Genomic DNA, 22,715 nt, shown 5'->3' with positions numbered 1-22,715 from the left:
ATTCTTCAGAAGAGAGCAATAACTGCTGTAAACAGTTTGACTCAGTTTGTGGGTTTAAGGAAAGTCAGGCAGCTCTGTCACTGTGCGCACAGGCATCACATCATCCTGCCCAACCGTCAGATTAAGTATGCTGTAAAAAAGTCTTCATAAATTCTACGTCCTGATGTTCAAAATGTTGCGTTTGAGAATTAAAAATCTGCTCTACGCCCCAGGGTTCAGCACTCCTGCCCACAGAAATCCTGGTAGTCAGAGGGTGACTAAGATTGGTTTTTGGTCTTCGTTTAAGACTTAAAGACATGCACAGCCCGCACAACGTACTGCCGGCAGATGGGGCACTCGCTCATCCTCTTGCCGCACTTGGTGCAGGTCACCATGTGGCCGCACTCCAGCAGCACGCAGTCGATCACTGCATCCATGCAGATCCGGCACAAGTTGTCATCGTTGTCGTTCAGCTGTACCTTCTCACCCTCTGAAAAGCAATGGAGAGGGAGGACACACGTTCAGGCCCTGAAAACACTTCAGCCCTGACACTGGCACCAGCTAAAAGATACGAATGGGTACTTCGGCATAAAACTGTGTTGCTCCGTGCTTACAACCGTTTTCTAACCCAGCTAAGAATTATTTCACATTCCTTAACCTCTAAGAGGTTAAGGAACCTCATCCAGTCTCAATTAAGTGCTTGATGACAGTAATTAAAATGCAGAGCTTGTTGTTCTCCATCTCTGAACTTACTTTGTGTAGCAGAACACTTTCCTCACAGTGATGCAGAATAAAGCAGACCAAGTTGTTGAAGCGTAAGCAAGGCCTGAGGATGGTGGAACTGAACAAAGCCTGCCAGGTTTCAGTGCAGCTTTCCTCTATCAATAATTGTACATTTTGTCAGACCGTACTGAGAAAATCCTAACTCTAATGCTTCATTTCAGACAGGTTTTCAGCTCTACTTTAATCACCAACTGAGGGTCTCCCTTGAGCCATGCTTTGACACTCACCAGCAGTACCAGAGAGCGGGCAGATACTGCAGAATGCTTCACCCCTCTGAGCCAGTTATTTCAGTGTTATGTGCTGACAACACCTGGCTGTGAAGCAGCCCTGAGCTAAGGCAGCTTTCCAGTCACTGCAGTTGCCTGTTGCTCACATCCTGCCTGGTGGGTGCGAGAATAAAGAGCCAGGCAGGGATTTTTCAGGCCGGCAGCATCATCAAGAAGCTGTTTCTCCCACAATATCTTGTTAACAGAAATCAGGCTGTGCATATACTAAATCAGGCTGTGCATATACTAAATCAGGCAAGTGAAAGACAGCAACTGTTGAGCACAGAGTTTGGATGAATACAAGTCATTGAGCTGCAGCCACAGAAACACCTTATCGTGAAAGCATGGAGAGAGACCAAACCACTTGAACTTGGACTTTTGCCACTGTAGCTTTTAATTCTGTCTCCCAGTGAAAGACCTGAATTACTTTGGTCTGTTGACAGCTACAAGAGAAGCTCTCTTGCTAATACCTTGTGAAATCTAATACAGGATACAGAGGTGCCAAGTTTCACATTCTCCAAAGCAGCAGTTCTCAGCCATGCCATTTTACCTTGCATGTGAAAGCTGAGCTCTCCAAGCTTTGGAAAGTAAATCTTTGAAAAAACAGCACAATTCCTGGAAAGCTTCATTTACACACTGGTACCACATTCAGCTATTCTATAGATGGAGCTCCAACTGGGAAACCACACTTGCGAGCTGTTCCACAAAAGCAGAACAAGTCAGACACCAAGTTGTCCTGCTGGCAGAACCAGCTACTGGAAACCAGAAAAGAAAGGTAAGAATCAAATACAAACTTACGTGTTTTGTGGTTTTCCTCACTCTCTCTGTACAGCCTGCTCACTTTCTCCACAAGTTCCCATTTCTCACAGCATCCTGAGTAGTTGACAAAATTACACGCAAGGATCTCCTTCAGCTGCCGAACACTCAAGCCTTCAATGTCCTCCAGACTTGAAATATCAGACAGAGAGGCTCTCGCTCGTTTTCTGGACAATCCGGGAGTCTGAAACACAGAGCTGTATGTTTTTATCTGTCCTGGTAAGTCCAAAGCACCAGATTTTTCCATGCAACACAGACTACATTAAGCTGCAGCAGTTGGGCGAAAGCTTTATCCTTTTCAGGGCAAGTATTTACAGATGTGTTATTAATGGCTGGTTCTGAAAGAACAGCACGATTCTAAATGCTGACAGATCTAAAGACTTTGTGGTGTCATGTGCAAAGGTTTCTCTGCATGGTTCCTAACTCACCTGTTCCTCGGCACTTTCTTCTTCATCATTATTTATAGAAGATGTTTCAGTTTGGCCCTGTGTACAAAATGAAACTAATCAAAACAAATAAGAAAAAAAACTAAAACAACCCCAACCTCTTCTAAAATACTTTCCTTCCTCCCAAACATTTTGAAGTTTCAGCTGCTGCTAATAATTATCAACTCAAGTCATCCCTATCACCTAAGCTACCAGTTTTATCTAATCATCTTCTGTTTCCAATCAGAAACAGAAAAGGCATTTTCCAGCCCCTCCATCCGCACCAGCTGGTCCTTGTTTTAGTTTAGCATGATGCATTATCTAGTTGGAAAAAAAAAAAAAAAAAAAAAAAGCCACTCTACCATAAGACACATGTTAATTATTGTACCCGTAAAGGTGTCCCATTTCCTGTGCTTCCCCCTCTGTTTGCAAGTTCTCCTTGGGACGACACCGACACAGACATAGAAAATGGATGAGTAAAAAACCCAGAAGTCTGTGAGCGCGATGAGCGCAAGCTACCAGCGTCCATGTCCTCCTCTGAGCCTAAGTGGTGGCACAGCACGAGATCCACCAAGTCTTCCTTCTCCCTGCAGGTATCTGTCGGTATGTTTCTGAGAACAAGGTACTGGCGCAGATCCTTGACTTTCAGTCTCATCAGCTGTGGCCGCTGAAATGCTGTTTCTTGCAGCAAGTGACAAGTCGAACATCTTCTGAGATTCTCTTGTAAGACGGAACAAACGGAGCAGAAATCCTTCTTGCAGTCACAACACACGTGCTAAGGATGAGAAAATAACCACGCAGTTGAGTCAGAACGTGAGCCCACGACCCTGCGCCAAACCTCATAATTGACTGCTGCCCTTTCATCGCTGATTGTGACAAACATCAGCTTTAGGATTTAAGTCTAGAAAATTGCCCCATCAAATAGCTCTGTGGCTGTGCCAAGGTGGAGCAAGACAACAAGGAAAGGGGAAACTGAACAAAACTGAGCAAAGAGGCTTCAGAGAATTAGGTCTGTAAGCAGGCCTAAATGGACAAGGTAATAATGATGGACGGTCATATGCAGAAGTGACACCAACAATCTCAATTTTATTTACCTGGAAACTTAATTAAGCCACCAGCTTGGCCCCAAATGATATGAGGTCACTGGAGCACAACAGCACTTAACAGAACTAAAACCATGTAACAAACAAACAAACAGCACTTCACAGAAAGAAGCTGTGATACTAAATTGGTAGTGGTTAAACTTGTCTGTTATGTAGTTTGTTCATTTCAGTACCTCACCACTATGGCTGATATCCTCTGCAAACACAGATCTGTTTTAAGAGCCAAGATTCTGCACCTAAAACATGCACCTTACAAATAGGATCAGCACATTCCCAGCTCAGCTCAGATCCAACATCAGATCCCTTAACTTCTAATCCTGTCTGACGTTCATTTCCTGTGCCCTTGGGATGAGGCACTTTCTCCCTCCCTGACCATCTGACTCAGTTGTCCTTACTGGAGGAAAAAACACGTATATATTTGTATCCCCATATGCCTACAGATTAGTTCATATTAGTAAAAATATGATTTAAAAGGAAACGACTCACTTTTTTCCTAAAAACTGAGAAGGGCAGTCCACAGGCTTTGCAAACCACGTTAGCAGCTGCTGCAGCTGGAGATGGACACGACGAGAAAGCCGCGTTCGGGGCGAAGCGGAACGGGCCGGCGCCTCCCGCAAAGCCGGCCTGCTGGCCACGGACAGCCCCAGTCCCCATGACTTCATTCAGCAACCCGCAGCAGGAAGCCCACATGGAAGTAGCTCCTGCCTGGAAGCACGCAGAAAAAAGAAAAAGGGACAAAACTAAATATCCTAAGACCCACATAACACGTGTCCTGCTGCCACAGGGCCTCGCCATCCCATCTTTCATCATCCCAAAGCACGATGTGTGGAATCCCAGAGCACAAGGAATGCAGCACGCAAACATCGGTGCAGCCCAGCCAGCCCCCCTTCCCAGCTACAACCCACAGTAGGTAAGATTTGCTTCCGAGAGGCTGAAGCAGGCACAAGGAGCTCCTTCTCTCCTGCTGTGAAGCAGAGTTTTTCACAGGAAAAGTAAGGAATTTGAAGAGGTGATGCAAAGAGAAGGAGGAGAGACTGACAGTCAATTGTAGGCGAAGGACAAGAGCTGAAGGGACGAGAGCGACAGGTACAACAGCTTTGTAAGGCTGCCTCCCTGTAGGACCTTCTCCAGAAGTAACTCAGTTCTTTTAGGACTCACGGTGAAACTCTACAAAACATTTCTGGATCTTCAAACAAACAAACCAAACTTAATTCCAAACTCATGCTCTGTTTCTTTGAGAGGGAAACATCTTTCAGGCCCTCCCTGGAGCTGCTCTGCTGTTCTCTTATGCAGGGGCTAACAAAACTAAAGTACCTCCGAATAACTTTATTCCATATTGACTGTATTTCTGGTTTGAGCCCTACTGTTTTATCTCAAACACTATAAATGCACGCAGTTCACTGCTACTTTTTTATCCTTGAAAGCCTTCAGCACCAGATTCTCTATCAGATTTATACTTCAAGTTGGAATTTGGAACCTACACTGTTTGGGTCATACACGTAATTGCAGTCATGTGGCTCATGGAAACCTATTAAACAACAACAAGAACCAACAGAAGCACACTGGGTTTTTTGCAGAAGGAAGCTGAGTGGTACAACTATCTTTTAAACATATTTTTGTTCACCTTTTTTTTTTCTTACCTATTCTAAGTTCTTCTGTTTTGTTTTCTTTATTCCAGGACAGCAGCCTGGAGAGCAGCCTCTACCCCTTCAAGTGTAAAGACACAGAACATTGGGTTTGAGCCTGCAAACCTCGACCAACCAGAGCACACGTCAGCCCAGTGATGGCACTGCAGTTCCTGCAGTGACTGTTTTCCATCTTAACACACACGAAGCAGAAAAGCTCAGAAAGGAGTCCTTACTGTGGTGCAGAGAGAAGCTGAGGCACAGAGCCATAGGACTAAACATGCCCTACAAGGCACTTGCATGAACACGTTGTTAAGAGTGGAACATCAAAAGCACCTCTGACCTACACAAACCTGGTGCTCCACTCTTACTGCTGTATGCTGACACTACAAGTGTTGCAAGGCTAGCAGTGCGGTCGGTCCTTCTGCTTCTAAGCTGTGGGCAGTAATAACATCAAACAAGTATGCAACAAACAAAACTCACTAGCCCAACTGTTTTGAGAGCCACGTTCACCCCAGCTGTAACCAGGAACCTTCACACAGCACAGAGAAAAGCCTGCAGAGCTCAGGGCATGACTGACCCTGGTTGGTACCTGCAGCGCACTGCCCTCCACACTGAGCCATCCAGCCAAGAGTTGCTCTCTGCTTTCCAGCAGCAGAGAGTAGAAACATCAATATTCCTTTCTCCTTCACAAAACAAATGATGCGTAGTTCTCCCTCCTTCTTAAGTAACAGTTAAATAACGTTTCAGAAAAGCATTCTTAAAACTGGTGACTTAAAACTAGGAGCTCTCTTGCCTGCAAGGCTGATCTTTCGAAAAGTATTTTTTTCCCACCTTAATGGAAAGTTGTCAGTTGCAAAAAAAATAATGACTAATTCTTCACATGGTCTTACAGAATTGTCACGCCAGCTTTATAGTGAACAACAAAAAACTGCTGCAGGCAAATAAGCGCAGAAAGATAAAACACTGAGCCACAAGTGTGTGAGAATCCAACCAGCACCACTGCAGGGCACCCAGCAGCAGGACAACAGAACCAGGAGAGAATGCAGCTGCTACCCGTGTCCTTACCAGGCAGTTTAACACTTGAGTAGTGATTTTATTGAATGGCCTGTAACAGCTCAGACAAAGCTATAAGCTCAGGTTAAATATGCATCTAGGAAGTTTGTTATCCACTTTTGATACGTGAATTTTCTAAGTATTGGACAGAAGACGTGTGTTACAGTTGCTCTAAGAGCGGATCTATGCAGATGAAAGACAGTGCAACAGTGTCCTTAATTCGCTCCTTAACCTCAGTCAGCTCTGCAGCTTCCCTGTGATACCGAGCCAGAAAGCACCGACACAACTCATAGATGAGACACTAAAACAAGCAGCTTCCTCCGTGCAGAGCTCAGCACAGCCCGGCCGAGCAGCCAAAGCCTTTCCAGCCATCCTTCCCCACGATCCTTCGGCTGCTCCCTTCACCTCCACCCTCCGCGCCGAAATCGCATTTCGGCCCTCCAGCCTCAGAGCCCAGCCGTGCCCGCAGGGCTCCTCGCGGCCGCGCACAGCGGCAGGAGGATCCTCCCGCAGCAGCCCAGCTTTAACGCCCCGGAGCCGCGCAGAGCTTTCCCAAAAACGGAGCTCGGCGACAACCCGAAGGCACGGCGCCCAGCCGGGGGTCAGACGAGAGAGCCGTGAGGGATTGGGCCTCGCCTCGGGCCCCGCCCGCCCGCTGACTCAGCGAAGGCCCCTCGGCGAGGCGGTCGCGGCCTCGGGAGCCCCTCTGTGGCGGCCGCGGCCCGAAGGGAGCGGAGGGCCACGGCGCAGCTCGGCCCGCCCCACCCCCAGCGGGGTCCCTGCCGCACCGCGCTCCGTTTCGGCCGCCCTCGTCCCTCCCACAGCCGGCCCAGCCGAGGAAGCCCGTCACCTTCATGGCCGCTCCGCCGCCTCAGCACGGCGCCCTGCCCGGCGCCGACCCCCGCCCGCGGGCCGCCTCACGGAGGGCGGGCCTTCCCGCGGAGCCGCGTCCTATTGGCTGTTCTCCTCGCGACGGCGGCGGGAGGAGCCAATGGGAGGAGAGGAAGAGCCGCCGAGGGCGGGCGCGGAGGTGGCCTTGAGGCGAGGTGAGGCCGGGGCCCCCAGGGTGGGCGCTGAGTGACTGAAGGGGTTTATTATTTGAAAATCCAGCTCCAAAAAGCTTCCGGATCCCGTTATTACTTTATTTACCTTATAAATATATTAATTAAAAAAAAAAAAGGTTTTAAAATAAATTAAAAAAAAATTGTAACCTGTATTGTAACAGTATTACAATAAAAAGCAAATCCTGAGGCAAGCTTTAGGTGAGGGCACAGAGCCAACAAACAGGGCCCAACAAAAGTGTTTGAGAACACATTTCGAGCCCAGGCTCTATTACTCACGGAGAAGGTTGCAAAGCCCTTCGTAACTTGGGGTGGGGAGGCTGTGTTTGCAGCAGGGCTCAGAGATGGGCGACAGAGGGGAGAAAAATGAGTTTTCCCGTGAGCTGTGCTGAGAGAAAACCTCCCAGACACCTCCCAGAGCCCATGGCCATGCTGACAGCCCTCAGCACTCCGCCTTCATTGGGGCAGATGTCAGTGAGTCACGCTGTGGCACTGATTTGAGATCTCTTTATCACTACGTCTGAGGTTTTAACCGTGACTGTTGTTCTTTAACAGGGAACTTGAACCTCAGTGGCTGCAAAGTGGCATTGCTGAGCTCGGTTAATAAGCCTTGCCCTCGCTGAGCTCTCGGGGTTGTGCCAAAGAAGCATTAAAAGATTTGAATCTATTAATACAAGATGTCCCATTTACTTCTGCTGTGGAATGACGAGGAATGATGACTCACTAGAGCTCCGTGATCCCCCATGGTTTTACATGGTGAATAGAGAAATCATTCTTAGCAGGAATCACTGTTTGCTTTCAGTGTTTTCAGTTGTGAAATCACAGAATCACAAAGATTGGAAAAGACCTCTAAGCTCATCACCCATCCCTACCACACCCAAAATTGTACATTACTTTTGAAGTAAATGTTAATCTCCAGGCTTTATTTGGGAATTTCAGAGTGGGTATTACTATCGATACAAAAAGTCCTTACAGCATTCACTCCCAGAGGCACACAGTAATTTGGGTTTACTATTTGAGCAGGTTCAAAGCAGGACTGTCAGCGTGACTTGCATGTTGAGTTTGGAGAGTTACACGGAGCATCAGGATTTGGGCCAGATGTGTCATTTCCTTGTCTCTCCAACTTCTGCAAATGCTGACTGCAGCTCTCTTCTCCGCTCCTCCCTGCAGCCCACTTTGCCATTTCAGTGCTTCCGCCCAAGCTGTCTTACTTTATTTTCAGGAAATACCACGAAATTAACCTTTGTAACATAACAGCTGCAGCTATTTCCTGCTTTTTATATTCAGATACAGCTGAACAAGTATTAGCTCATTGAGATCTGGGAAGTTATCACTACTTATGCTCACAATAACTAATTACAGCATTAAGCTTCTTCAATATAAATGTATTCCAGAAAATTACTCCAAGCTCGATTTGCCTCCTCCTCCTCTAACCACATCCAGGCGTGAATCAGGAGTGCCTGAGTTGTAATCCCTGGTGATGTGCAGATGTGTAAAAATGGTGACTTATGAGTTGCTCCTCCTCCCTCTCCAGTAAGAAAATAAATAAATAAATGGAAAGAAAAAAGAAAATAAGAAAAAAAGAAAAAGAAAAAAAAGAAAGAAAAGAAAGTAAAAAAGAAAAAGAGAAGAGAAAAAAAAAGAGAGAAAGGCGGAAAAAGGGAAAATAAAACTAAAGAAAGAGATAAGAAAAAGAAAAAGGAAAAAAAAAGAAAAAAAGGGGAAACAGGGGGAAGGGAAGGGGAGGGAAAAGGTGGGGAGGGGAGGGGAAAAGAAAAGAAAAGAAGAAGAAAAGGAAAAGGAAGAAAAGGGAAAAAAAAAGAAGGGAAAAAAAGAAAGAAAAAAGAAATAAGAAAAAAATGGGAGAGAGAATTATTGCAGTAATCGGAGCGCTCTCTCTGGAGGCAGGGCACCATGACGAGACGCACGATGTGTTACAGATGATGCGGTCCGGGCCCCACCGCCGTCCGGAACGTTTCCCCTCGGCTCAGTCTGCCAGCCGGTCCAGAGAGAGCAGAGCACAGATCCTACTCTCATTGGTCACGGCTCCTCTCACGTGACGGAAGCCGTGGCGGTGATTGGCTGGCGGGCGTAGCCGGTTGCCCTGGCGGGAGGCGTCCGGGTGCCGCTATGGCGAGCGTGCACGAGAGCCTGTACTTCAACCCGATGATGACCAATGGCGTCGTGCACGCCAACGTGTTCGGCATCAAGGACTGGGTCACCCCTTACAAGATGGCGCTGCTGGTGCTCCTCAGCGAGCTGGGCCGCTCTGGCTCGCAGCTCGACCAGCTGGAGCGGCGGCGGCTCAACCGGCTGCTGCTGCCATTGCTGCAGGTGGGGAATGGGACCGAGGGGCCGGGGGGGGCCTGACTTGTGTTCTGTCGCGACGTGTTGCTCTCTTCATCATCCCCAGGGGCCTGACATGCCGCTGTCGCGACTGCGCAAGGCCATCGAGGAGTGCTGCCCCAACCTGGCCGGCTCCGTGCACATCAGGTGGGCGGCCTTCGTGGGGGGGGGGAGGACCTCCGTTGGGTCCTCAGCTCCGGTCTGCCCCCGTCAATGTGCTGTCTCTGTTCAGTGACAGGCGACACAGCCAGGTCATGCATGCTCTCTGGCGTCTGGCCCCTTATCTGTGGATAAGCACCTTTTCTGTTTGTTCTCATCCAGGCAGGATGGGCCCCTGGGCAGCATTAGCTGAGGGGGCAGCCAGCTCACAGGAGAGGAAGGGGCTGGGGGGGCTTTAAGGTCCCCCTCCACCCTCAACTTAAGTCACTCTTTGATTCTGTGAATCAATTTTTTTATTTTTTTTTTATTTTTTTTTTTGCTTTTATTTGAGTTCACTCATCTATACTTGAAGTAGAGGAATATTGTTTGATGCATAATATTTAAACACTAGAAGAAGTGTTGTTTGTTTGTTTTCCTGTTTAGGTTAAAACTCATAGCTGAAGGAGAACTGAAAGATATGGAACAATTTTTTGATGACCTTTCAGATTCATTCAGTGGAACAGAGCCAGAAGTTCATAAAACAAGTGTCATAGGTAACTAGCTGTCATCTCTAAGCTGCTGTTAGCAGCATTCACTCAAGATACAGCTTTGCTTTTCTTTTTATGGAGGAGTAAAGATTATAATACGATCTTTCTCTTTACTCAAATGTTTCATATTAACCAATAATGTTCTGTAGTTCGTACCCCTTGCTGACATCATTCTGTGATCTTACAATCTGTGAGTTTTGCCACAAAATTAATTTGAGATTTATACTTGGCAGAACTAAGATTTATCAGTTGGTAGACTGAGATGAGATGCTTAACAACATTTAAGCTTCTGGCTATTGTAATGATTTCTACTCTCCTCGCTCCAATAAAACCCCTACATACCAATGTCACAGCATATGTTTTCCTTTCCAGGTCTATTTCTGCGCCATATGATCTTGGCATACAATAAACTTTCTTTTAGTCAGGTCTACAAACTTTACACTGCACTTCAGCAGTACTTTCTAAATGATGAGAAAAAATGTGGAATTGATGAGAATGATATGGAGCTGACCAATACAGAGGAACTGGATGGGAAAATGGAGAAAGAAGAACTTGATGTACCTCTAAGGTAATCTATGAATACTGAAATCTTTTCTATTATGTCAGCAAATCAGTTGTATTTCAAATTATAACTGTATGCATCAAGGTAAACTTGGGCTTCGTCCAGCTTCTACCCAAGATTTGACCCTGTTAAATGCCTTCCTGCTGCGGAGGAGGGGGAGAATGGGACAGTTATGTCACCTTTAGATTCAGAGGCTCTATTCAAAGGTTCTGTCTTTGTGTTGGTGAAATTGAAGGACTGTGAAGAGGTTGTGTCTGTTCGGATTGTTTTTCCCAGAGTCTGATGCACGCTGGCAGAGCTGGGTGGCCTCTCTGCCTCCTTGGTGCCACCGTGTGGTGGCATTTGTAAGTGGCAGCAGTTCTGCTTTGCAGAAGATGGCGGTACTCCGTTCTCGAACTCACCCAGGGAGCTGCAAACTGAGGGCCAATGCTGCCCACCGTTTGGTCCTGTGCAGCCCACTGCCGAATGATTTCTTCCCATGTCATGTTAGTGTGCAGTGTGCTAAAGCTGTTGGAGAAATCACTTCAGCTTCCACTGCAGGGGAAGCAGAAAGACTCCTCTTAGGAAAAGCTAAGCTTAACATTTTTGGTTTCTGTTTTTGCCCCTCCCCAAACAGGTAAATATGTTCATTGACATCAAATGTGAGAAGCAAACACTGAGCCATTTCACTTGCTTGAAAAGTGTTTCACCGTAAGAATAGTCCTGAAAGTGTTTTGTGTACATGTGTACTTAAAGATGTGCCTTATAAACGGTATTTAAGTAAGCTTGTGTTTATCCAATCTCTGCAATAGCTTGTGTCATTTAATGGTTTTTAGCATCTAGCTTTATGCTGTATGTCTGGTCTTTCCGTTGCAGAACATTTGTTTGCTGGAGTGATGGATGTGACCAAAATGCCAGTTCATTTCTTTCTGAACGTCTTCAGAAGGGGAAAACAGGGCAAACCATTGGAATATGTCACCACCAATCTTATATCTGCTGCTTTTTAGTTTAGTTTTCTTGTGTATTTAGGGTAACAGATTGACCACGGTCTCAGTGGGCCGAAGATTGCAACAGCACCATGTGAGATCTTTTGGATTGCTAACTTTGATGTGGCAGATTTTACTCTGAATTAAAGTTTTTCTTTTTAATTTCCTTTTATGCCTCTGAGCTTACAGTGTCTCATAAAAAATCATAAGGCAGGAGTTCTGATAAAATGTGTTTCCTTGCATTTTATTTCATTGCCCCTCCTTCTAACAGGAGTGCTTTTTAACAGGGAAGAAGAGATATCTTGCAGCGGGCCTCTTTCCCAGAAACAAGCAGAGTATTTTCTTTCTCAGCAGGTATGTTAATTCTGAACAATTTGAGTAAATGATCTGTGACACGATTTTCACCTTCAGTTTTACCCAGTGTCAAGCAGGATGTTTTTTTAGATCTGTAAAGACTTGTTGATTATACTGCATGTAGATGCTCAGTTGAGCTTAAATGTGTTTTCTATCTAAGCATGGGCACTGTATGACATTTATGTGAGAAGGTCACATCCATTCTGACTCTTGCTTCATATTTGCTGTCTGCTGAATGTGTAGTTGTGTTGATTATTTCAGCAGATAAGAAAAGATTAGAAAAGAAGCAGAAATACATGAGTATAATTGTCAGTAAATGCTCTGCACACTTAGAGTAGTTTGCTAACAAAATCAAGTGTGTATCTTATGTAATGTTTCACATACATTTTACAAGTTTAAAGTGACTTCTCAGTCCCATTAGGATCTTTACTATTAAAGATTGTTGAATCTGGCATGGATTTACTTTTGTTTAGTTTTGTTCTCACGAAATAAATGAACAGATCAGGAAGCATTCATGTAATTCCAGCAAGCAATCTGTTGAACTAATTCTTGAACAAGAGAAATAGAGCTCTTTCCTTCAAACAGTCCCTCAAATTTGCTTTTATTTTACCCGAACTCTCTGATCTCTGGAAAGTGGATGCTATAATGCAGCAAAGAATAAAACTGCCACTTATGTTTCAGTGTCATAACAGAGCTGTTCTGAAATCTTCTTTAATGCTCTCTTCAGGCAGATAACAGAATAACAACCCTGTATCAAAGTATATTCATAATGCTCAAGTTGGAGTTACTTAGCATTGGTTTCAATGTTGATTCTAGGCTTCTCTGCTAAAGAATGATGAAACAAAGGCACTTACTCCTGGATCTTTACAAAAGGAATTGAACAACTTGTTGAAATTTAATCCAGACTTTGCTGAAGCAGTAAGTATCTTTTTCTTCATCCAGAATGGTTGTAAAGGGATTTCTTCGTGTTTCAAGGATGGAATTGTTGGAGAGTGGTTTTTTTTTTTCTATATTGAAATGTGCAAGAAGATAGAAACATGAGCAAGTTGCATGTAAATACTCAGTAATTCAGACTGAAACTCCTGGAGGTACAGAAACCTTAATTAAGCAGAGTGCCTAACAACATGTCTAGCTTTATGCATAGCTATAATCCTCTTAGTTTTGGTGGCACTGTGTCAGTGGTAAACTAAATCTAGAAAATGTCAGGCCTCATAGTTCCATAGTCTGAAAACTGTTAGGCGACACACCTGCTGATTTGGATAACTCACGTTCATTTGATTCAGCTAAAGCTGATTTTTCTTCAAATTTCAGCATTATTTAAGCTACTTAAACAGTCTCAGAGTGCACGACGTCTTCAGTTCAACACACAGCCTCCTGCATTATTTTGACCGTTTGATTCTCACCGGAGCAGAAAGCAAAAGCAATGGGGATGAGGGTTATGGCCGGAGTCTGAGATACGCTGCCCTGAACCTGGCTGCCCTGCACTGTCGCTTTGGCCATTAGTAAGTCGGTGTGCTGTACTGCACTGCTCAGATTTGGCTTGTAGGCACTGACAGCTGGACTTTTTGTCCAGCGTGAAAATCTGTTTGAGTGGAGAAGGGAGTTCTGTAACGTGTATTTGCCATAGTTGGGTTAGAATTTTCTAGTAATCATAATTTGTTTGGGTTTGTTTTTATTTTGGCATTTATTTGGTTTCCATAATAACTGGGCCGCTCACAGCACTGTAAGAGCTGGCATTTGTCAGTGTCCCATTGCAGCCTTTTCCTAGGAATTTGAGTTCTCAATTGCTGTATTTCCATAATCTCAGAAAAGTCAGTGGACACAAGTGCTTGTTTCCAGCTATATTCTCTAGAAACTATTGTAGTTTTTCTGTTATACACAAGTCAATATGCAGTTGATATGAAAAGAATAATTAAAAAAAGCCACCTAGGGATGGGTATAACTTTACTGATAAAGCTGGCCTACCCATCTCCATGTATGGTTTGCATTTTTTGACTGCTGCCTGGATGAATCCTGTGGAAGGCCTGGAGATGGCAGGAGATGAGGAAAAGCTAACAGCTCTTTCTGCATAGGCTGATACTTAATGTTGCTCCTTTTCAAGCACTAACCCGGCACTTTGGCATGTACACAGCTTTGAAAGCCTGCGTGGGGATTACGGTTGCATTTTTGTAGTAGCCTGCAGATGTCATCTTGCTCATTAGCCTCGAGAATAGCACATGTTGCTTGATGCTATATGGAAACCGGAGGCTTTCTCCTTCAGTCATTTAAATCAGTTTTGTTTTTGAGTGCCATATGCATAATTTAGATCAGTACTCTGTACTGTTGTAACACTGTATTTTGAGCACTATGGGAATGCTAATATATTCTTTTTTTGTTTGCTGGTAGTCAACAAGCTGAACTTGCACTTCAGGAAGCCATCCGGATTGCACAGGAGTCTAATGATCATGTTTGTTTGCAGCACTGCCTGGTAAGATAGCCGTGCTGAAATGGAGGTTAGGTCACCTTTGTCTGTGTTATCTGAGCCTTTGCTCAGTGAACTGTTGCAGAATGACTTTTTCAGTAGCATCTCATCAGACAGATCAGTAATCTAAATATGACGGTCCCACAGTGGGGTGATGGATCAAACAGAGCAACAAATGCTGGAGAACACAGAGATCATGGGATGATTTTGTTGTGATTCAGGGTTACTTGTTTTGGTCAGAGAGTTGCTCAATACTAAGGTCAAAGTTTAGTCTTGTGTGTTTGAAAGAGACAAAGTATTTCATAAACTTTCTCCTTACTGTCTGCTGGATTTTCAGAGTCATTGGCCTTTTCGGCAAACAAAAAGGAGGAAGGAAAGAATTTGTTTACTCTGTATTTTCTTCTATAATTAACATTAGTATTATCAGACTCTGGAGATGCTGCTTCCTACAGCTGACTTTATAATGGTGTTTCTAGGCATTACTCTGAAACCTCTTTCTTTCCTAGAGCTGGTTACACATCTCAGAGCAGAAGATATTTGATAGCTGTGTTCTGCTGGAACACTCAGTAAACAAATCCTTACACTTTGGTTTGCCAGTAAGTCCGTTTTGTTTCTCTTTAACTGTTCTAGGACAAACGTGTATGTGGGAGGGCTTGTGGGTTGGTTTTTTTATTTTGGCTGGTCAAAGTCATTATTACAAAATAGGTAATTGGATTTAAACCAACCTGTCTTACGCTCCAAAAATCTATCTGCTTCTATTTGTTTTGACTCTTTGTAGTAATAAATTGGGGTTCATTTGCTTATTGTGAGTGCATTATTGCAGGACTTGCTGTTCTGCCTTCTCACCTGTCCTTTTTCAGGCAGGAGAACTTTGTGGCTGCTAGTTTGTTCCTGTGCACCATTTAGGACTTAGGAACATCGTGCAATCTGCTCGAGGGAGGTTCTTAAGCCTCAGCCTTCCCTGAAACTCAGCACTGATGCCTCTGGCTGGGCTTTGAACACATTTTCTTATATAGCTTCATTCCAGCTGAGAAGTCTCTTATGGCAGCTTCCCCTTTGGATGGTATTGTGCCCTGTATCAGTTGGCTGCAACATCTTTGTTCTGAGAACTGTTCTAAAAGGACCTAAACCCCTGATGTTGGGAGATGAGGGCAGGTGTGGCCAATTGATGGGAAAGGAGAGGGAAGCTCTGTTTTCACAGCTGTTTAAATGCTGGAGAAATCCAGGTACAAGTCCAGTCATCCTCTCTAAGACTGTGTGGGGGTGTGGAAGTTACCTTTGGTATCTATCAAAATAGCATTCATCTGTGTGTGGGTGTGTGTATTTAAAGAAATGCCTGGAGCAGTGTTCCTTTGTCTGTGCTGAATAACATCACATCTCTTCCTTTGGTTGTTTTTTTTTTTTTCTTAATTTATGATTCTTGCTCTAGTGTTCTCTATTGTCTTTCAATGATTTTGGATTATTTTTTCCCTCTTCCCAGTACCTTGCTTCCCTGGGAATACAGTCCTTGGTTCAGCAAAGAGCTTTTGCAGGAAAGGCTGCCAACAAACTAATGGATGCCTTAAAAGATTCTGATTTGTTGCACTGGAAACACAGCTTGTCAGAGCTTATTGATATTAGTATAGCACAGAAGACTGCAATTTGGAGATTATATGGCCGCAGGTACTTTGTTTCTTTTAAACTCTTGGGTTAGAGCTCTGTACTTGTTAGCACATAATGCATTTTGAGTTATTTATATAGGTGTAACAAGTAACTGTGTGTCCACAGTGCACTAAAATAAAGCAATCAGACTGTGATTTGGTACAGGCTGGATGCAATTACTTCCATTCTCTTGTTCACTCAGAAGTCATTCTGGAGAAGAGATTGAGTCTCCGTTTAGTGGTGGCAAATAGTGCCTAAGTCATTCCTGTGTCCCTGTTTTCAGCATTACTGTACTTTGGCCGAGTGCAGCTTTCAGTATGCAGTACTTGATGTGCTTGCATAGTCCCGAGTTCCCAGGCAGCAGCTGTTTTAAAGGTTCTCATTCTCCCCCAAAACCCTGGAGTACAAAGAAAACTTTTCTGTAGACCACAGTCATAACATGAACTTTAAAAAACGATGTTTGTTGCTTGAAAGCTAAAAGATGTCTCTCTTGCTCAAGCACCATGGCGCTCCAACAAGCCCAAACACTGCTGAGCATGAACAGCCTGGAGGCCGTGAATGTGGGCGTGCAGCAGAATAACACAGAGGCCTTTGCTGTAGTACTGTGTCACCTGGCTGAGCTTCATGCAGAGCAGGTGAGCTTTATGGCTAGATGCACAAAAAGTCATTTGGGTGAGAGGATGTGTGGGCGGTATCCACAAAGTGTGAGACTGGAATCCTTTTTTGTTCTGCCTTTAATGTCTGCACTGGAGGCAAAGCAAATACAGGGCTTGTGCCTGGCAAGTTCGTGCTGTAAAGGCTGTGTTAAAATCAAGGGGAGGGGTGCTTGCCCTCCTCTATGTTTATCAGTGCTGTTTCTGTATTGCAGGGCTACTTTGCAGCTGCTTCTGAAATACTGAAACATCTAAAGGAGAGATTCCCTCCCAATAGTCAGCATGCACAGGTAGAATATATATAATTTAGCAGTCTATTATGTAACTGTTATACAATAGGATCTAAATTCCACTGCGTCTGAATTCATGTCTTTTCTCCATATGCCTGGGGCCATACGTTTGCTGATTTCATTTGGCTCGTGACCCCACCAGAAGCCACGTGGCATAAACTCTGCAAAAACATGAAAAAGATGTGCTGGTTGTTTTAATAGCCTCCTAAGAACAAGCTGCTTACATAGAGCTGTAATTGACAGAGGACTACATGTCTGCTTTATGAGCACATGCAGAAATTAAATAGTCTGCGCTGATTTCGAGCTTCAAAGTTCTGCTTAATTAGTGGTAATTATTTTAATATATTACACTTCAGAAATAACATAGAGGTCATCTATTGTGGAACTGGAGAACACACAAGCATATCAGTCTAAAACATACTATTTACTTTAAACAGTTCAGGATTCTATGACATTAGTCTGATTCTCCTTTCTTTGCTGTGGAACAAGTTACTATTTTAAAGCATTAGTCATGATTTCAGTGCTTTTTTACTTAAGGTGTGATCAAATAGGTGAACTGAAGTATTGAAACGTTATTCCAGACCAAACCATTTCTGTTGAGGACTGCAATTTAGTAAAGACAGTAATTGGACAGTGGAGTTAGTTGTGTCTAGACATAAATGTCCCCAGGGGAAAATAAAAGTTCCAACTTGTGGTTAGAAAATGAGCATGTACAACTTCTAAAACTTGTTCCTGGATGTTCTCTGTTTAGCTTTGGATGCTGTTTGATCAAAAAATACAGTTTGAAAGAGCCATGAATGATGGCAGATACCATATAGCAGATTCTCTTGTAGCAGGAATTACAGCACTTAATAGCATTGAAGGAATGTATAGGTAAGTAATCGTGAATCTGCACGTGCTTGCAGGTGTATGCCATGAAGATAATGAAAAATAAAGCAAAATGATTGCTGGCAGTCATTTGTGTTAATGTTCTCCCCTCCCCAGAGTTAATTACTATCCTGTTGTTCAATCTGCAGTGCTTATTCCTTTAGTGTATGTCCCACAATCATCATTTTTAGTTGCTTATCTGGGCATTTTAAAATCAGAAGTAACATCGGTGAAATTCCTGTTGTTCTAGAGCTGTAGATTTAGCCTGAGAACACAAAACACTCCTTCAAAATCTGCCATGGTAACTGTGCTCAAGCCTTAGCACAATGCACAGTTTTATATAAGATTGATCTAAGGGATGTAAGGCCAAGTCTCAGTTCTGCTACAGTATGAGCTTGAGTTATGTCTTCATCTGTGTCCTAGTTTACACATCTCCAAAGTGGGGCGATACGATTTTTTTTCCTTTCACCTTAATTTGTTCTTGTTTCTAAATGAAAATGTTAGAAGTAGGTAGGGTTAAAGCTTGCTGATTGCCAAGTATAAAGAAAATTTGCTGTTGAAAGCAATTGTTTTTAACTAAAGCAAAACACCTAAAACACAGCCAATGGCAGCGAGCCGGCAGATCGGCATTCAAGCTGTGGGACCTGATGCTTGTCCTTCTGGAATTGGACTGTCTGTTATTCCCCGATCTTTAAATATACCACACAGTATATGGGTTTGGGCTGCTTTTACACATCTCCCACAGCTCTGTGTTTGTCTGTTATTTCCCTGTTCTCACTTGTTCCCTCTCACGCTTTGTCCTTGTTGGCTTATGCCAATTTTAGCTACCCTACCTCAGATCTGTTTTTCTTCCACAAATAATCACTTGTGCTTTCCAGTTTGCATGCCCTCCCACTTCTGCACCCTGTTTGGTCCTTGTTTTTGGCAATCTCTGTTTTCCATCTAAAGCTGTTTCATGAGTTTGATCCTTTCTGCCTGTGAGTTGTCCAGCAAGCAGTTCTTGGGTCTTGCTTTGCTTGTGTGTATAGCATGCATTTGTTTTGTCAGAATGCCGTTCTGCAGTCACAAGAAACAGAGGTCACAAAGTAGAGACCTGCTTTACTGTATGCTAAGAGCAGATTATATCTCAAATACAAAGATATCAGTGATGTTTTCTTTCTACCACGGCAGAAAAGCCATTGTATTGAAAGCCCAGAATCAAATGTTAGAAGCACACAAGCTTTTGCAGAAATTGTTGATCCACTGCCAGGAAATCAAGAACACCGAGATAGTGATTAGGTAAGAATGCTTCACTTTCAGAGTATTAGAGCCACTTTGCAGTGATTGGAATCGGCCATTTCAATTTGTCTGTGTGCAGACTTCACTGGTGCTCAGATTACTTAAAATGATTTGGGGATTACAAAATAATTTCATATGTTACAACATGGCGTAGAGGAATCCTCAAATCTTTACGGGATTGGAACCTAGTAGCCCTGTATAAACTAAAAGGTAGTAAATTTAAAGCTTCATGAAGATTTATGGAAAAGGAAAATAACGCATGCAACACAAATGAAAAGTAGAAACATGTATGTAACTGTGCCTGTACTACAGAGCAGTTACTGTTATTCCCTTCTGGTCAGGAGATGGCATCTCCTCTTAAGAGTGCAGCTTAAGTTTATTGTATATGTAGAAATGTAATTCCTAATAAAATCAATATTGCTGTGGGTACAGTAATTGTTTGGGAAACAAGTGGACATCTTTCATGAAAAGAAAAGTTTGTGGTTCTCTCCCTCTCTTTTGGATAGTGTGCTGCTGTCAGTAGCAGAGCTCTACTGGAGATCTTCATGTCATACCATTGCTTTGCCTGTCCTGCTGCAGGCTCTTGCCTTCTCTCGAGAATATAGTCTGCAATACTTGGCTTCTGAGACCGTGCTGAACTTGGCTTTCTCCCAGGTATGTTTGATTTGTATCTTCTCAGGGTCAAAGGGCATTTTTTGCTGGGGATTTGGATGCTGTTTTTACTCCTGGGAAATTTAAGAACATAACCTTGTTGGAATTAAAGTATTGATTCTGATGAAATATGTTCTATATGTAAAATCTCACAGGGAAGCTGAAAGTTGAGTTCCATATTCATCAGTAAGATGGATATATATTTTATGTAATTAAGCAAGCATAAATTGGCCCTGCCTTCATTTCTCCAGTTGTTATTTTTATGCTGTTTGTTTGGCTTTCTAGTAGCACAGTTTGGCATGTGCCTGAATTATAAATAATGCTTGTCATGGAGTTGGGTTACGTTGGTTTTTCTGAGCTGGCAGGGACCCAGTTGTGAGCACTGACTGGGGTGGAGAAGCCATGCCAGATCTTCTCAGATAGTAGTTCATGTCTGCTGATTGGTTCTGATTTACAAGACGATTGTGGGGTAAAAAATAACATCCTTGTCTGTAGCATTTCTGTGTTAGAAACAGATTTGGCTTATGGGTTATGGCTCTTCTGAGAAGCTGCTGCTCTCAACCATGGATTCTGGTATTAGAACAACAGTGTTTCTCTTTCAGCTGATCCTTGGCGTTCCTGAACAAGTCCTGAATATTTTGCACATGGCAATAGAACCTGGCTTGGCCCATGGAGCTGTGCTAGACAAAGGCTGCGCCATGTTCTTGGTGGCCAAGTGTCAGGTGGCTTCTACAGCTTCCTACACTCAACAAAAGAAGGCTGAAGGTAATGTCAGGGGTAACTCTCCCCTCTGAAACTGAGCTCCCTTGAAAAGTGCTCCCCAGTGTGTATGTTTAAGTCCAGCTGCACAGTCGCTGTTAACAAAGTTTAAACAATGTAACGGAGTGTGTTAGCTAGTAATCAATTAGGAGAATTAATTAGGAAGTAGTTGTTCAATAGATGCAGTGTTTATCATAGAACGTTGTTTATCTGCATATTCAACACCTGTACTTTGCAGCAAAGATTGAATAACAGAAACTAGCTGATGTTGCTAAGACACAAATTGTTCTGAAAAGCTGAGGAATTTGTAATTGGGCTCCTTAGAATTGAGCTGTATTGCTTGGAGTTGCTGTGATATTGTTTTCTATATGGCTGTCCCCTTTTCTCCCAGCTTTGGAATCTGCTATTCTGAATCTGAACGAAGCTAAGACTTACCTTGCCAAGGTGGACTGCAAAGAGCAGCTCAGAGATGTTCTTTACTTCCAAGCCCGGCTGTTCCACACCCTAGGCAAGACCCAGGAAAGGAACAAATGTGCCATGTTGTTCCGTCAGTTGCACCAGGAACTGCCCGCTCACGGTGTCCCCTTAATAAATGCCTTCAAGTGAAGCGTTCAGAGATGAGACGTGGTTGTTTTCCTCTTTTGTACAAATGTCTTTTGACTATATTTAACCATCTGTGTTTCAAAGTAATTGCCAATAAATCATGGTGTTCTGTGGAACAAGCCTGTATGTTGCTCGCAGTGACGTGGGGGAAAGTATAGGTTTCCATCCATTTCACTTCTAGTCTGTGCTTGAAATTAAGAATAAGAATTGAACATAAAAAAAGACTCTTGACTGCAACACAAACACACTGAGGGGAGCAGCACAGTCACGATGAAATAATACCTGCTCTTAGTGGTGACGTATTTGGAAGCATTGCTGGCTTTGTGAGCTCAGGTACAAAAAATAGTGGAAAATGTAGGCGAGGCTTGTGTGCTTGGTTTCAGTGGTACAAAATGGAGAGTCTCAATGAAAATGGTTCCTTGCATTTAACCTGTCTACAGGCACTGTTTACTTTTCAGAAACAGGTGGTGCTGGCAGAAGGGAAAAACAGGATTCGGTTGGAAAGGTAATGGTGCAAAGTCCCAGCGCTGCTGTGTTAGATGTGTTCTTGTGCAAAGAGTGGCTGAGAAACATTAAGTGTGCTGAACAGGAGCCCTAGCTCAGCTGAAACAGGTTTGTTTGGCTCATAGGTGCTGGGTATAATTGATCTGAGCTGGCTTTGTGTATGAACAAATGAGCACCACAGCTAACCTTGTGAGAAAGGACTGGCAGCCCTGTCCTCAGTGTGCCAAGTCCCTTCACAGTGCTACTACATAAAAGCTGCACATCATTAGTGTAAACAATTGAAATATCCTGCCAGGAAGTTCTAGATGAGCCCGTGGTATTGTTAGCCACGAGGAAGCAAGTTCAGAACTAAACCTGACTGCTGGAGCTCAGCCACGTGTGGCTGGAAGCACTGAGGTTGAAGCACGGGTGGCCCATCAAGTCTCGTTAATTACTGCTTTGAGAGGGCTGCTGGAAGGTAATTGGTGCTTCCCCTTATTGAAGTGAGAAGTCAGCAGAGTTGCCAGGTGGGAATGCTGATTTTAGTGGCTCATATCAGTCGGTGCTGAAGAGATGGATCCATGGAGTTGGTCCATTGTTGGGATGAGAGATAATGGCCTGAAGTTGTGGCAGGGGAGGTTCAGGATGGATGTTAGGAACGATTCCCAAAGAGTGGTCAGCACTGGCACGGGCTGCTCGGGGGGGGGGTCGCCATCCCTGGAAATGCTCAAGAACTGTGGGGATGTGGCACTGAGGGACGCGGTCAGTGGGCATGGGGTGGTGGGTTGGGTTGGACTGGGTGCTCCTGGGGGTCTCCTCCAGCCTTACTGTGATTCCAAAGTGTTTACAGCGCGTGCCACAACCGCCGGGCTGACGCTGCAGCAGGGACGCGGCCAGGGGTCCATCCAGCGCTGCACGAGGAGAGCGTTTGGCCCCGAAGACTACGCGGGTGAGCTCAGCAGAAGAACGGCGCTCGGTGAGAACGAGAAAACTCCCAAATAT

At 44.1% G+C, this 22,715-nt stretch overlaps 2 protein-coding genes across 2 annotated transcripts; one reads left to right on the top strand and one right to left on the bottom strand.

Moving 5' to 3' along the window:
• Positions 1-281: 281 nt before the first annotated feature.
• Positions 282-4,062, bottom strand: RNF34 (ring finger protein 34; the record flags this gene model as incomplete). Its single annotated transcript, XM_079544017.1, has 5 exons — positions 282-469; positions 1,827-2,028; positions 2,273-2,329; positions 2,658-3,044; positions 3,859-4,062. The coding sequence occupies 5 exons, from the start codon at positions 4,060-4,062 to the stop codon at positions 282-284; spliced, it is 1,038 nt and encodes a 345-aa protein (XP_079400143.1).
• A 5,182-nt stretch (positions 4,063-9,244) lies between these two features.
• On the top strand, positions 9,245-21,233 carry ANAPC5 (anaphase promoting complex subunit 5; the record flags this gene model as incomplete). Its single annotated transcript, XM_079543642.1, has 17 exons — positions 9,245-9,448; positions 9,528-9,607; positions 10,043-10,152; positions 10,519-10,714; positions 11,961-12,027; positions 12,844-12,945; positions 13,339-13,529; positions 14,413-14,494; positions 14,995-15,084; positions 15,969-16,150; positions 16,629-16,764; positions 16,998-17,072; positions 17,824-17,945; positions 19,110-19,217; positions 19,724-19,871; positions 20,471-20,633; positions 21,019-21,233. The coding sequence occupies 17 exons, from the start codon at positions 9,245-9,247 to the stop codon at positions 21,231-21,233; spliced, it is 2,271 nt and encodes a 756-aa protein (XP_079399768.1).
• Between the last annotated feature and the right edge of the window lie 1,482 nt (positions 21,234-22,715).

Source organism: Tetrao urogallus, assembly GCF_951394365.1.
Source record: "Tetrao urogallus genome assembly, chromosome: 17".
Lineage (NCBI taxonomy): Eukaryota > Metazoa > Chordata > Aves > Galliformes > Phasianidae > Tetrao > Tetrao urogallus.
Note: the sequence above shows the minus strand (reverse complement) of the source record. Positions and strands in the feature narration are given on the sequence as shown.